This window comes from Plecotus auritus, assembly GCF_963455305.1.
Source record: "Plecotus auritus genome assembly, chromosome: 9".
NCBI lineage: Eukaryota > Metazoa > Chordata > Mammalia > Chiroptera > Vespertilionidae > Plecotus > Plecotus auritus.
The window spans coordinates 110,365,075-110,381,666 of record NC_137783.1 but is presented as its reverse complement, the minus strand read 5'-3'; the positions used below and the strand labels follow the sequence as shown (position 1 = coordinate 110,381,666).

The 16,592-nt window shown below is 42.3% G+C and overlaps 1 protein-coding gene across 2 annotated transcripts in view; it reads left to right on the top strand.

Moving 5' to 3' along the window:
* MRPL48 (mitochondrial ribosomal protein L48) overlaps positions 1–16,592 on the top strand; it is a 53,242-nt gene that overhangs the window by 23,768 nt on the left and 12,882 nt on the right. For both annotated transcript variants that reach the window (XM_080688148.1, XM_080688149.1), the window contains exon 5: positions 15,770–15,939. In XM_080688148.1, coding sequence (XP_080544274.1) covers positions 15,770–15,939 — 170 coding nt within the window. The remainder of the gene's footprint in view (positions 1–15,769; positions 15,940–16,592) is intronic.

Sequence of the window (16,592 nt, the reverse complement as noted above, 5' to 3'; positions counted from 1 at the left end):
TTATGTAAAATATTTTCTATGTGTGAATTTTTCTGAGAAGAGAGTTTGTAGCTTTTTGAGGCTCTTTAAAAAGGTTGAGAAACTCTGAATTAGAATATCTTTTAAGAGTTTTTTAGTTTTGATATCCTGTAACTCCATGATGCTATGAAATATTAATCAAATGTCTACTATGTACTAGGCATTATTGGGGGCGACTTGCCTATGTAAACTGGGTTGTAATAAAATTTTACAGGTTGAATGAACAAGATCTGGTTCATGCTCAGAGGGAGCTGGTAAACCATTAGAGATAAGACATAGGTGATTATGTTCCCAAGCAGAAAATGACAAGTGCTAAAAGGAAGATATAAAGTACTATTAAATACCCTGGCCAGTAGCTCAGTTGGTTAGAGCACTGTACTGATATACCAAGGTTGTGAGTTTGATCCCCCTTCAGGGCACATACAAGAATCAGTCAATGAATGCATAAATAATTGGAACAACAAATTGATGTTTCTCCCTCTCTTCTCTCTCTACAAATAAATAAATAAAATAAAGTGCTATTAAAAATCAGAAGAAAGAGTGATTTACACCCCTTCTGAGTTGTGACACCTTAGCATAGTTGTCAGGAAATGAAATTGGTTTTGTTTGGGGAGGGGGGGTATGTTTTTAATGTTTTGGGATCTTTTGTCTTAAGATAATTTTCTGCATATGTCATGCTCCAACACATCCTTAGCTTGGTATAAAAGAAAGTTTAATGCCATCTGTCCCCATCTTTCTCTAGCTTCTTCGGCTATCTCATGGAGACCATGGTTTAATTGCATTGGGCCTCTTGCTTTTCATCCAAATCACCATACCGTTTCAAGGCCTCACATGCTGTTCTCTCCACTTGGAAGACCTTCTCCACTTTTTCACTTGGTTAATACATCCTCAACCTTTAAATCTCAGTGAGAAGCAGGGTGAGGATGGAAAAATGGATCTTCCCTTCTAAGAAGCCTTTCTGGATTCCTTGCACTGGGTTACTTGTCCTACCATGAGCTTCCAGAGTTCCTGTCCTTCCTCTGTCCTAGGACCTAATGCTTTGTTTTAACCATCTGTTTAACCATCTTCTAGATGGTGAGCTCTATAGGGTAGAGGCCATGCCTTATTTCTTCTGTATCCTCAGTGTCCAACACAGGACCTGGCATCAAATAGAGGGCAGTAAATATTGATTGAGCTAAATTGAAATGTGGTTATTGAAGCTGCCCCGAGGCTTTAGAAATCAGAGCTGGCACACACAACCCACTATCTGCAAACAGCTGGTTCCAGATGATCTTGGTTGCCTGAAGGGAGTTATGCTCCCTTTATTTGCAGTATAGGCTTTTCTCTGATGTCATTCATTGTTCTGGGGTGGCTAGCACAGTAGTGCTGGATAGTGGTGGAAGCTGCTGCAGGTCCACTTCCTGCATAGGACAACACAATGAAAGCTCTCATCTTACAGAGGCTCTGTCCTAAGTTCCAGCTCCTTTACCCCACTAGGGCACTGGACTGGAAAAGCTCGAAGGCATCTTTGTGGCCCCCTTTCTCTCTTTAAGTCTAGAACTTAGAAAAAACAAATATGTTTTTTCCTCTCTGGGTCTCAGGCTGGGCCCTCTACTCTTTTGAGCCCCACATCCCTGAGATGGGAATTAATTCTCATGCACAAAGTGCCTAGCCCTTGTCCCATTTCTGCTGGTATAATCTCTTCACTCCTCCTTCCAAAGGTCCCACACTCAGTCTTAAGACCCCTGAACCTTGGGAAGAAAAATGCACACCTACCTCATCTCAGCTTTCCTGGGCAATACTAGTTTTACCTCTTTTTTTCTTTCATGGCCTGGTTGGTTCCCATCCCTCCACCCTGTGCCCTTGTCCTTGTTGCTTCTCTGAGGAGTAAGTGATAGGGGAGATGAAAATGAGGCTTCTTCTTGGGTGATAATCTGGGAGATGACAGCAAACGATGGGGTTCCAAGTCTCATAGCATGGACCCAACCTCCTTCTCAGTGATTTTTCTTCTTGCATCCTATGCTTCAGGCACATTTCTCATGCCCCCATCCTGCCTCAAGCCTCTGTGCCTTTGCACATGCTCCTTCCCCTTTATGGAATGACACTTTATTTCTTTTATTTGTAAGTCCCAGCTTGACTCATGGTAATGAGAGATCACATTTTAGAGCATATCTGCAAATCTCATTATTCTCTTAAAGGCCTTCATTATTCTGTTGCATATAAATGCTTTAGAGTGTTCGGAGTGATTTTTATTTGACAGAAATAAAAAATAATATAGTCATTCATATTTATATAGTGCTAGGTCATTTCTCCCAAGACCACTTACATACTTGCCCTCAGCTGTTATCCTGCCTTCAATCTTGGGGTAATAGCAGCCCAAGAATCAGAGAATTGTCAAGAGGAAGGTGTGGGAAGATGAAACAGGCAATATAAATTGCTGTCAATTTGTAGTTGTTATATATTCTATCTTCTGGCGCTGGTGTATCTTTTGTAACATAGGTAATTTACTTCCTTTTTATAGAATAGCCTGTAGGACCCAAGATACCTTTCTCTGGGAAACTTAATGAATGTTATTTTTACTGTTGACATAGAGGAGATATCTGCCATTTCTGACACCTGTTTATTTTGTTGTAGCACCCTCAGATAGATTAGCTCTGTGAGAAAAGTGTGGCATCAGTCCTGGAAAAATCAGCAGCTCAGAATCACTTTATGGTGACAGTCCTAGCTTCCTGTGAACAGAAAGATTGTTTTTGCCAGTCCAGTGACTATGGCTAGGCATGGGTTATAGGACTGGCTTAGAATCCTATAACCCATGTCTAGCCCTATAGTTGGCTTAGGAATAGTTATTTTAAACTGGCATCCATGTTTTCCCTGAAGTATACCTCTTGTAACTCATTGAAAAGAAAAACCATCATTGAGCCTCTACTATGTGCCAGGGACTGTGCTGAACACAGATGATTCTCAGGTGAATGAGACACAGTATCTACAAAAAGTAGATAGTGGGCTGGGAAAGATAATGCTCAAAAGTGTAACTAAATACACTTTGTAAGTACTTTACTAGGCAGAATGAATTAAGTATCAAGAGAACAAAGATAAAGAAGCAAGTCTCCCTGAAAGGGTCAGTGAAGGTGTTATGGAGTTCAGGTCAACAAACATTTATTAAGCGCCACCTATATTCTTACAGTGAGTATGTGAAATGAACAGACACTCCTCTAGGAACGTCCAGTTGCGTGGGGTAGCTGGAAACACCAGGGCTGTAAAGAACATAAAAGAGTTTCCCAGGGCTTTTCCAGGCACAGAGAGAGACTCCTGTGAAGGCTTGACTTAGCCTGTGCCATTGAGCACCCTGATCTCCAGCCCACTGAAATCTCATTCTGCCTTGCCTGTTCTGCTGCATGACAACAGTGTCAGAGTTAGATGGATTCATATTTGATGTGATAATAGTAATGATCCCATTCCATTTCCAAAATACTTTCACATACATTATCTCAATGTCTTTCACACCATATGCCCTCAGACAGTGGTGATCCTTGAATCCCTTCTCAAGTTTACTACTAATGTAATCTACACTTTAGAAAGGCATTAAGTTAATGGATATAATTTTCTAAATTTCAAATTTTTCTCCCATCAGTTTTACTTGATAAAAACAAATATTAACAGTGAAACTCATATATGTTTTCATATTTTTTGAGATGCAGAGAACTCCATTTATATAATACTAGAGGCCTGATGCATGAAGATTTGTGCAAGAATGGGCTTTCCTTCCCCTGGCTGCCGGCACCGCCTTTGCTCCGGCCTGGAGCTGCCTTTTCGCTTCACTCTGCCTGGAGCCACCTTTCTGCCTTCCCACACTGCCCAGTGGCCCAGAGCGGCTAGGGCGGTGCGAAATGCCTGCGTTGTCGCCGTGGCGACGACACAAGCGTCCCACCCCTGGCCGCTCGGCACCTGTGTATACAAATTAACCCACCATCTTTGTTGGGTTAATTTGCATACTTACTCCTGATTGGGCATCACAAAAGTATGTTCAGTTTGCATATTTCTCTTTTATTAGTGTAGACTAGAGGCCCGGTGCACAAAATTTGTGCACTGGGAGGTGGGTGTCCCTCAGCCCAGCCTACACCCTCTCCAATCTGGGACGCCCCTCTCACAATCTGGGACTGCTGGCTCCTAACCACTCGCCTGCCTGCCTGCCTGATTGCCCCTAACTACTTCTGCCTGCTAGCCTGATCGCCCCTTAACCATTCCACTGCTGGCCTGATTGACGCCTTACTGCTCCCCTGCCAGCCCGATTGCTCTCCTCTGCTAGCCTGGTTGCCCCCAACTGCCCTCCCCTGCTGGCCATCTTGTAACAACGTGGAGGTGGCCATCTTGTGACAACATGGGGCAGCCATCTTGTGGTAGCCATCTTGTGACAACATGGGCGGCCTTCTTTTGACCACATGGGTGCAGCCATCTTGTGATGATGTGAGGGCCACCTAGGCTTTTATTAGTATAGATAAGCATATTTTCTTCTAGTGAAATTGTTTTTGTTGTATATGATGAAAGTATGTTGATGAGTATTTCATGTTGTTTCACAAAGAAAAACTTGATTTTTTTGGTGGCCTTTTGCAACCAACAAATTTGAAAACCAGGCCTTTTGATTCATCAACTATCCTGTGAGGTAGACAAGGTGGAAAAGGAAACTGATGAGCATAAATGATATCTCTATGACCATATGGCTAGTAAATGACAGTACCAGAATTCAGTTCAGTTCAATTCAACATTTAATATTGGTGGGCTCTAGGCATAGAGAAGTGAATATCACATAGTACCTTCTTATATGAATTGAAATAGTGGTTTGGCTGCCATAATAGATCCACCTAATCAAGGGCTTAAATAAGATAGGAGTTTATTTCTCTCATCTAAAAGTATAAGTAGCCAAAACCGGTTTGGCTCAGTGGATAGAGCGTCAGCCTGTGGACTGAAAGGTCCCAGGTTCGATTCCGGTCAAGGGCACGTAACTTGGTTGCGGGCACATCCCCAGAAGGAGGTGTGCAAGAGGCAGCTGATCAATGTTTCTCTCTCATGGATGTTTCTAACTCTCTATCCCTCTTCCTTCCTCTCTGTAAAAAATCAATAAAATATATTTTAAAAAAAAAAAGTATAAGTAGATATTTTTCCAGCTTTCTGTTTTGCCACACATCATATTGCTTCTTTCTCATATCTGAGATGGCTGCTCCCTCTTCAGCCATGTCCACATTCCATCCAGCAAGAAGGGGAAGGGGAAGGCAGTGTGTATAAGCTCATATCCCATTGGCCAGAACTTGGCCACATAACCATGCCTCATTGGAAATGTACATTTTATTATAAACTAGAGGCCCAGTGCACAAAATTTGTGCATGGGGGGGGGGTGTCCCTCAGCCCAGCCTGCACCCTCTCCAATCTGGAACCCCTCGAGGGATGTCCGACTGCCCGTTTAGGACACCCCTCTCACAATCCAGGACTGCTGGCTCCCAACTGCTTGCCTGCCTGCCTTCCTGATTGCCCCTAACCACTTCTGCCTGCCAGCCTGATCACCCCTAACCACTCCCCTGCCAGCCTGATTGATGCCTAACTGCTCCCCTGCCAGCCCGATTGCCCCTAACTGTCCTCCCCTACCAGCCTAGTTGCCCCTGTCGTCCTCTGCAGGCCTGGTCACCCCCAACTGCCCTCCCCTGCAGGCCTGGGTCCCCCAGCTGCCCTCCCCTGCAGGCCTGGTTGCCCCTAACTACCCTTCCCTGCAGGCTTGATCGCCCCCAACTGCCCTCCCTTGCAGGCCTGGTCCCTCCCAACTGCCCTCCCCTGCTGGCCATCTTGTGGTGGCCATCTTGTGTCCACATGGGAGCAGCCATCTTTGACCACATGGGGGCAGCCATCTTGTGTGTTGGAGTGACGGTCAATTTGCATATTACTCTTTTATTAGATAGGATGGTCATGTGCCCAGCTAAAACCCATCAGTTCCACTGTCAAAGGAAGAGGAGGGACTAGATATTGAAGAAACTGGCAAGCTCTGCATACTTTCCTTAAAGGATAATACAGAAGTTAAGATAAATGTTTTGTGATTAGACAGACCTGAGTTAAAGATTTAGCTCTGATGCTTCTTAGTTGCATGCCCTTGGGTATGTTTGCTTAACTTTTCCAAGCCAGTTTCCTTGGCTTAAATAGGAAATTATACTAGGTGTACCAGTTAATAATGCAGATTTTTTTCAACAGATGGAGTTACACATATGTTGATATATATGCGATTTGATATGTATCCTATTTTGTTGTATTGACAGCAAGCTTCAAAACTTCATATGTCAAATTTGCTGAAGGTGTTAACATCATATATATTTTTACGCTTAAAAATGTCAAAATTCGTGTCAAAAAAAGAGCATTTGCGGGAAGTTTTAATTCATTACTTTATTTTGGAGAAAAAGTTATCATATACTTTGGGAAGCTTATGGTGAACATGCTCCATCTCAAGATACTTGTGAATGCTGGTTTAAACGCTTTAAAAGTGATGATTTTGATGTGAAACACAAAGAATGTCCAGGTCAACCAAAAAAATTTGAAGACCAACAATTACAAGCATTATTGGATGAAGATGCTTGTCAAACTCAAAAACAACTTTGCAGAAAGATTAAACATTGCTCAGCAAACTATTTCCAATCATTTACAAGCAATGGGAAAGATGTTAAAGGAAGGAAAATCAGTAAAATGTTGCTTCAACGGCATGAAAGGAAGTCTTTTTTGCATCGAATTGTGACTGGCGATGAAAAGTGGATTTATTCTGAGAATCCCAAATGCACAAAATCATGGGTTGATTCAGGTCAACCATCAACATAAACTACAAGGCCAGATCGCTTTAGAAAGAAGACAATGCTCTGCATTTGGTGGGATCAGGAAGGTGTGGTGTATTATGAGCTTCTAAAACCAGGTGAAACCATTAATACTGATCGCTACCGACAACAAATAATCAATTTGAACCACGATTTGATTTCGAAATGACCAGAATGTGCCAGAAGACACGGCAAAGTAATTTTGCTTCATGATAATGCACGATCACACACTTCAAAACCAGTTAAAGAGAGGTTAAAAGATCTTGCCTGGGAAGTATTAACCCACCCGCCGTGTTCACCATATCTTGCCTCCTTCACATTACCACTTGTTCTGATTGATGGCACACACACTTTCTGAGCAGCACTTCAAAACATATGAAGAAGTAGAAAATTGGGTCTCTGAATGGTTTGCCTTAAAACAAGAAAAGTTCTATTGGGATGGTATCCACAAATTACCTGAAAGATGGAGAAATGTGTAGCTAGCAATGGACATTACTTAGAATAAAGCACTTTTAATGTTTTTCTTGAAATTATCGTGTTTTCTTTGATTACAAAATATGCCATTATTAACCGGTACACCTAGTACTTCCCAATGTTGTTGTGAGGAGTAAGTTAAATAAGAAAATTTTAAATACTTAGCACAGTGTCTGGTACAAATAGCCTGTAAGTGGTGATAATGATGATAGCATTAGTTTATCTTTTTATAATTCCATAGCACTCTATTATCCTCCCTTGAAACATTCATCTCTTTACATTATTTGTTCTGTATATGCCTTTCCTGATAGATTGCAAACTTCAGTGAGCAGAGACTATGGCTATATTACTATTATATCCCTAATGATAACCCTTATCTGACCCATCACTAGTGGTCAGTAAATATTTGTCGAATAATTGAATACATGTGATAAATGATAGTAGTGTATTAAGGGGTGGCTGTGGGAACACAGAGGAGTAGTGCCTAACTTTGCCTGAGGAATCAGGGTAGGCTTTCTGGAAGAGCATGAGCTGAGTCTTAAAATATGAATAGGATTTACTCACATTAAGGGTATGGGGTGCCCTGACTGGTTTGGCTCAGTGGATAGAGCGTCAGCCTGTGGACTGAAGGGTCCCAGGTTCGATTCCGGTCAAGGGCATGTACCTTGGTTGCAGGCACATCCCCAGTAGGAGGTGTGCAGGAGGCAGCTGATCGGTGTTTGTCTCTCATCCATGTTTCTAACTCTCTATTCCTCTCCCTTCCTCACTGTAAAAAATCAATAAAATATATATATTTTTAAAAAGGGTATGGGGTAAAGAGTCAAACACTTCGCAGGGAGGGGAAACATTCTGGGCAAAGGTGAGAAGACATTGATCCTGGAGATGCAGTTGGGAAACTATTAATAGTTTTTAATCCTGGTGTTTCAAATGGACACTAGGGGATGAGGGAACATGAAACCCTGAGGAATACGCAGGTCTGTCTAGATCAGGGGTGGACAAACTTTTTGACTCGAGGGCCACAATGGGTTCTTAAACTGGACCGGAGGGCCGGAACAAAAGCATGGATGGAGTGTTTGTGTGAACTAATATAAATTCAAAGTAAAGGAGCGGAGGGGAGAGCAAGAGAACCCTCCGCTCTTTCGGCTCCGTGGGCCGGATAGAACAGCCGAACGGCCCGGATCCAGCCCACGGGTTGTAGTTTGCCCACGGCTGGTCTAGATCAACCTTTTTAAAGATGCCACTTATTAGCCCTGGCTTGGTGGCTCGGCTAGTTGGAGCATCATCCCATACACCAAAAGATACCATTTATTGAGTAACAACTATAGACTGCTCACTGCCCTTTCAACTGTACCCACCTGAGGTGATTTTTCTTGGTTCCCGTTAGGGGCGTAATCAGCATGATGCAGCAAGGTAGTTTGTTCCATGGGAAGCGGGCTGCTCTTTATGATTAAACTAGAGGCCCGGTGCATGAAATTTGTGCACTGGGGGAGAGTCCCTCAGCCCGGCCTGCACCCTCTCCAATCCAGGATTCCTTGAGGGATGTCCGACTGCCGGTTTAGGCCCGATCCAGCAGTCAGACATACCTCTCGCAATCCAGGACCGCTGGCTCCTAACTACTTGCTTTCCTGCCTGCCTGATTGCCCCTAACTGCCCTCTCCTACCGGCCTGATTGCCTCTAACCACCTCTGCTTTGGCCCCACCACCATGGCTTTGTCCAGAAGGACATCCAGAAGATGTCTGATCTAATTAGCATATTGACCTTTTATTAGTATAGATTGAGAGGATCTGCTCTTTCATATGTGTCTTTTCTCTTTCTCTGACCTGTAAGCTCCTTGAGGCCTGTGACTATTTTCTATTTCTTTGGTGTCTTTCTTTAGAGCAGTTGAATTAGCACTTTGCACATAGCAGGTACTTAATATTATTCTGTAAAGCATACCAATAGGATACCAGGAGCATGCTTACCTCTGTTTTATAGTAATCATAATTCTATGTACATTTCTCAACCTTTTTAAAAGATACCATTTATTAACTACTAGATACTAGATGCTGTAACTACTATATGCTGGGCTTTTAAAAACATTATTTTATTTTACAAATGGTATATTGAATTGAATCCTCAGATATCCTGTGGTTATTAAAGATCTTGTTTAAGGAATATAAGACTCAGAGCGATTAAATGATTTGCCCAAATGGCTAGTAATTTCCAAAGCCAATATTTGAACTGAGGATGGTCAGAATTTATCTACTGTCTATGCTATTTCCATTTCATATAAATTCACTATTTTTAGCCTTACAAGAACCTTAAGTGTTAAAATTTAACAAACTGACACCTAGAGAGGACAGTCAATGTCAAGTAGTGACTAAGCAGACAGGATTTGAGTCGATTTTCTTCAGCTTCCATCTAAGTCTAGTGCTCTTTATGCAGCGCCACCCAGTGCCAGGTCTTCTGTCTGGTGTATGTCTCCTGAGTGTGCCACATTGAGTTGTAAACATAATCACTTGATTTCTATGCACCTTATAGCTCATTATGGGCTGTTCAGAGTACCATCACCAAATCATTCAAGATCCCAAGTGTAAATTTTTAAATTTCCATGGCAGAATTTCTGGAAGCTGAGTATACGTTCAGCATACCAGCCTTTTCATTTGAGGATTAGGATGATACAATTCCTTCCCAACTTTCCCATCCTGGAGGATGATGCCACTTACAGTGATACTCTTTGCAGAAGTTGGAGGAGAGAGCCTGGACTGCTAGGCACAAAGTGGTCACCTTTGCCATTTCCTTACTGTTGTAAGCTTAAGCCAGTCATTTCCCCTTTCTGGGCTTCAACATCCCCCTGTGTAAAATTAGGGAGGAGAGACTAAATCAGTTCTAAGATCCTTCCCACCTATAGTAGCCTGTGATTCTAATAAGACTCCTTTCTCTATTTGCTCTTTCCCAGCAAAGTTTCCCAGTAACCTGGGCAAGTAACGTGCCTTCAGAGGATCTCAGTTTTCTATCTGTAAAACAGGGTAATAATGTGAATAATTCTGTATAAAATTGGTTTAGTAATTTATCCCATGGTTTGTTTGGGGGATCATAGTGCAATCCTACAGGGATCTAAGAATGGCCACCCTGGGCCACCCCACAGTGAATCCAGGTCATTCACAGGAATACCAAAGTTTGATGGTGGACAATAGTCCATCTTCCCTGCCACCTTTCTCCTAGCCTCCCTTCTTTTCCTGCCTGGCTCTCCTTCATGTGCAGACAGGGTGGCCTCCCCAAAACGCAGCTCTAGTCATATACATCCATGGCAGTCATGAAGGCCTGAACTCAGGCATTTAGAAAAGAAAAGAAGGGAAGGATGTGAAAAAGATTATGCAGATAAAATTATAAGAACTAGTGACTGATATCCTGTGCAGTCAAGCTCTTGCTGGTTATTCTGTGCCCTGGCTCAGAACTGAAATCTAAAATCACAATAGGCTCCTTATGGTGTGGATCGCTCCGGGCATATCTAGGCCAACACGGAAAAGCAAGAGAAATGCCAAGAGGGATACTGGAATCAGCTTTCTTTTTTTGTTCCCCTAAAACGACACCTTTGAAAACCCTGGCATTTTCCCTGGTTAAGAAAAAGCTCCTCCTCTCTGTGCTGGAAAATTTCAGCCGCTCCCCATTGCATTCCTACTCAGCATTCTTCACAGATCTGACTGCAGTGCTGGCTGTCAGGATAAAAAGCCCGGATTGCTGCATTTGGCCACGGGTGTGGTGGCCTCTGAATAAGAGAGAGCCAATCTCCTACTCCTTGATAGTTGGTCTCTAGAGGAGAGTGTCTCACTCACTGCAAACTGTAGGACCTTGGGGTGGACACCACTGTTAAGAACTTCAGGAATGCAGAGGCTGCAGTAGAAAAATCCCTGCATTAGGTGGGGGTCAGATTTAGGCTTTAGTTCTAGGATCTATACTGTCTGGCTGTGTGACTCTGGGGGACTTATTTAATCTCTCTGGGTTTCATATTCTTTCCCTGCAAAGATGAAGAACTAGGACAAAATCATCTCTATATGCTGTCCTGTTCTAAAATTCTAAAATAGTGAGTCATTGCATGTTTTCTCTGCCAGGCCCTGTGTTAGATATGAGGAATATAAGAATGAAAATAGCCCTAGCCAGTTTAGCTCAGTGGGTGGAGTGTTGGCCTGCAGACTGAAGGGTCCCGGGTTTGGTTCCCATCAAGGGCAAATGCCTGGTTTGCAGGCTTGATCCCCAGTAGGGGGTGTGCAGGAGGCAGCCGAGCAATGATTCTCTTTCATCATTAATGTTCCTATCTCTCTCCCTCTCCCTTCCTGTCTGAAATCAATAAAAATATATTTTTAAAAAATGGAATGAAAATAGTATCAAAAGTTAATATTAATTGAGTGCTTAAATATGTGCCACAAATTGTATTAACCACTTTACATACAGTGTTTTCAGTTCTCAGAACACCCTTGTGAGATCAGGCCTGTCATCAGTATTATTGGCCTTATGAAAAGGACTGTTTGAGTCCTCTCCCTGCTTCCCCATATTGGGTCCCTGCTCTCTTAGACTGATCTGGAGAGCAGTGAAGTACGAGAACCATTCCAGGTGCTCTGCCAGGAACCACTCTGCTGTGGCAGCCACTAGGCTGTTGGCTGTTAGATAGGGATGACTAAGACATGTAAATAGAGATAGATTTGTTTTCCTTCTTCTTAAAAAAAATGATTTCTATCAAACTTCATGACTTCTTATGAATCTCCAGTAATTAGGACAGTGTGGTTTTGGCTCAAGGATAGACAAATAGTCCAGTGGAATAGAATAAAAACTACAGGAACAGACCCACATGTCTGTGGACACTTATATGATGAAAGTGACACTGCAATGGTGCTGGGTTAACTGGATTGGTGATCATGTGGGGAAAAAATGGCTCTTGATTCCTATTTCACACCATATACAAAAATCACTTAAAAAAATGAGCTGTAGATCTAAATGTAAATGTTAAAATCATCAAACTGCTAGAAGATAACATACAAGAATATCTTCATGATCTTAAGGTAGACAGATTTCTTAAACCGGACACAAAAATCACTATAACCACAAAAGAATGAATAAATTGAATTACATTAAAAATAAGAACTTCTGCTCATCAAAATGCACAATTAAAAAGTGCAAGGGACCCTAGCCAGTTTTGCTCGTGGTTGAGGCAATGGGCTGCAGACTAAAGGGTCTTGGGTTTAATTCCTGGTCAAGGGTGTGTACCTGGGTTGCAGGTTTGATTCTCAGCGCCAGTCAGGTTACGTGTGGGAGGCAACCAGTCAATGTGTCTCTCTCACATCGATGTTTCTCTTTCTCCCTTTCCCTTCCTTCCAGTCTCTCTAAAAATCAATGGAAAAAATATCCTCAGCTGAGGATTAACCAAAAAATAAAATAAAATAAAATTCTATATAATAAAAGCCTAATGTGCAAATTGACTGAATGGTGGAACGACCGGTGAAACGACTGGTTGCTATGATGCACACTGACCACCGGGGGCAGACATTCAACGCAGAAGCTGCCCCCAGCCCGCAGGCCCCAGGCCAGCCAAGGCAGGTGCCAGCGGGGGCCTCCCCCCCCCCGTTCACCCCCTGGTCGCCCCGCAGAGGGAGGCAACCGGCGGCGGTGGCAGTGGGGGGTGGGGCCGGCTGTCGAGCAGGTGGCGGCGGGGGTCAGGGCCAGTGGGCAAGCAGGCCAGCACCACCCCTCGATCGCCCCACTGGTAGGGGTTGGGGCCAGCGAGCAGGCGGCACCAGGCCGGCCAAGGCAGGTGCCAGCGGGGGGCCCCCCCGATCACCCTGCTGGTTGCCCCACAGATCGGCCCTGATCGCGGGCCAGGCCTAGGGACCCTACCCGTGCACAAATTTTGTGCACCTGGCCTCTAGTAGTGAAATAAAATAAAGTGATCCAGAAGTAGTATGTTAAAAAAAAAGATGAAAGGGGCCCAGCCGGTGTGAGTGGTTGAGCACTGACCCATGAACCAGGAGGTCATGGTTTGATTCCCGGTTAGGGTAGATGCCCGTATTGTGGGCTTGATCCCCAGTGGGGGGCATGCAGGAGGTAGCTGAATGATGATTCTCTCTCGTCATTGATATTTCTAACTCTCTCTGTCTCTCCCTTCCTCTCTCTGAATCAATAAAAACATATATATTTTTTTATAAAGTGAAAGGGGAAGCTACTGAGAGGGAGGAGATATTTACAGCATGTATAATGAACAAAGGAAAAAACTTCTTCAAATTGATATGAGAAAGGCAGATGACCCAATTTAAAAAATGGGCAAAATACTTGAATAGGCAGGTAACAAAAGAGAGCATCCAAATGGCTAATGAACATATGGGAAGGACCTCAGGCTCAACAGACTTAAAGGATATGCAAGTTAAACCCATAATTCATTACTACTTCATACCAACCAGAATGGCTCAAACAAATTAGAAAACCTGACTATACCAAGTTTTGTAAGTGTTAGCAAGAAGGTAGAGCAATTAGAACTCTCACTCACTCTGGTGAGAGTCTAAATTGGAAAGCACTTTGTAAAGCTGTTTGAGAATATTTATTAAAGATGAACATATGCATAATCTGTAACTCATTAGTTCAGGTTCTAGGTATATCTACAACAAAATTGCATACATATGTTCATTGAAAATACATACAAGAACATTGGTAGCAATGCTCTTATTCATAATGGCCCCACACTGGAAGCAACCCAAATTCCCATCAACAGTAAAAAGGATAAATTGTAGCACATTCATACAATAGACAACGAAAGAACTGTTGTTTTACCTAATACATGATGAACCTTACAAACCTAATGAATGAAAGAAGCCAGGCACAAAAGAAAACATAGTGTATCATTTCATTTTTGCAAATTTCAAAAATAAGCAAAATAACCTCCTGGTTTTAGAAGTTAGAATAGTGGTTGCCAATTTGGGGGGCAGGAGATTTTTTGGGTGTTGGTCTATTTCTTGTTTAGGATACTGATTATACAAGTATTTTAACTTTATGGAAATTGGTTGAGATGTATAATTATGCATTTTTCAATGTATTATATGACAAAATTTTTACTAATTTAAAAAAACACAGTAGATTCTAATTTTGAATTGATAAAAGATTCACATTATAAAAAATACTAGAGGCCTGGTGCACGAAATTTGTGCACAGGAGGGGGGGTCCCCCGCAGCCCAGCCTGCACCCTCCAATTTGGGAGCCCTCGGGGGATTTTTTAAATTGGGTCATATGAGAAAGGCAGATGACCCAATTTAAAAAATGGGCAAAATACTTGAATAGGCAGGTAACAAAAGAGAGCATCCAAATGGCTAATGAACATATGGGAAGGACCTCAGGCTGGTTTAGGCCGATCCCTGAGATAGAGCCTAAACTGGCAGTCAGACATCCCTCTCACAATCCGGGACCACTGGCTCCTAACTGCCCCCCGCTGCCAGCCTGGTCGCCCCATGCAGCCTGCTGTTTGGTCGTTTGGTCGCCCCTCACTGCCCACCCCCGCCGGCCTGATCGCCCCACACAGCCTGCTGTTCACTCATTTGGTTGTTCCTCCCTAACCCCCCTGCCGGCCTGGTCGCCCCATGCAGCCTGCTGTTCAGTCGTTTTGCCGTCCCTCACTAACCCCCCTGCCAGCCTTGTGACTGCACGCAGCCTGCTGTTTGGTCATTACTGTGAGGGCATCCTGACCAATTTGCATATTACCCTTTTATTAGTATAGATATAAGGGAAATAGTATAAAAAGTTTACTTTCCACCTCTATGCCCCAGCCATCTAGTTCCCTCACTGGTAACCAGCCAATCATATAGTATATTTGTGCATCCTTTTAGAGATTTTTTTGGATATACAAGCAAATAAATTTCTATGTAATTACATACACACACCCACACACGCACCTACCTATTCTTTTTGTATATATGGCATACCTACCCTTTTTTATATGTATGCCAATATTCTGAACATGTTATTCTACAGTTTGCTTTTATTATCTAATTTGTTTTAAAGGCTTTTCCATATCAGTACATAAAGAAATTTCTTATTTCTTCTTACAGCTGCATAATGTACTTGTATATGGTTGTTCCATGATTTATTTAACAAGTTCCCCTCTTGATGGGCATTTAGGTTTAATTATTTCTAGTTGAGAAATTTTCTTGATGGAAGTTGAGTCTCAAGACAAGTTAATTGTCAAAGACAGTCAATGTATTCATCTTAAAGTAATGCCAGCAATATTCCCTTGCTTTTCATTGGCTGATGTCACAGCCCAGACTGGCAAGGGAAGCTGCCCATTCCTTTCCAGGAGAACTTCATTTTGTAGGTATGATAACCTGAGAGAAAAGTGATAAAAAAAATTTATATGAAACACTAATTAAAAATTTTTTTTTGTAAAATTAGAATTTCTTATATAATAGTTTGATTTATCTTCTTTCTCTTTTTGTTTTCTGTTTAGCCCAAGAAGAATAAGAGAACAGTGGAATTGAGAGCCATTAATTTGGGGACAGATTATGAATATGGGGTTTTGAACATTCACATGACTGCATATGACATGGCCCTGGCAGAGAGTTATGCCCAATATGTTCACAACCTCTGCAACCATCTCTCCATTAAAGTGGAGGAAAGGTATGAAGGCTGTCTTTGCATGAAATATTATTGGTGTGGGTAGCATGCTCTGTTTTGTTGTTGATAAATGAGGTTTTGAGATATAATTTACATGTGGTAAAATTCACTCTTTTTAGACATATACTTTGCCACAATCAAAATATAAAAGTTTTATTAACTCCAAAAGTTTCCTGCTGCCCAGGTATAGTCAATCCCCTTCCCTTTCCCTTTCAAGTCCCTGGCAACTATCAATTGATTTTCTGTCCCTGTTGTTTTAGGTTCTCCAGAACATCAAGTAAATAGAATCATACAATATGTAGCTGTTTATCTGGCCTCTCACTTGGCATAGTGTGTTAAAATTTATCCATGTTTTCGTAAGTGATTTATTACTGAGCAGTATTCCATTAAATGGTGATTTTAATTCACCAGTTGATGTACTTTTGGATTGTTTCCAGTTTGTTGGTAATCATTAACAAAGCTGCCGTAAGCATTCTCATATAGGTTTTGTGGGTCATATGTTTTCTTTTCTCCTGGATAATTATCTAAGATTGGGATTTGGGGATTGTATAGTGAATGTATGTTTAACTTTGTAAGATACCGCCAAACTGGTTTCTAAACTAGCTACACCATTTTGTATTCCCACAAGCAACATATGAGAGTTCCAGTAACTCCTT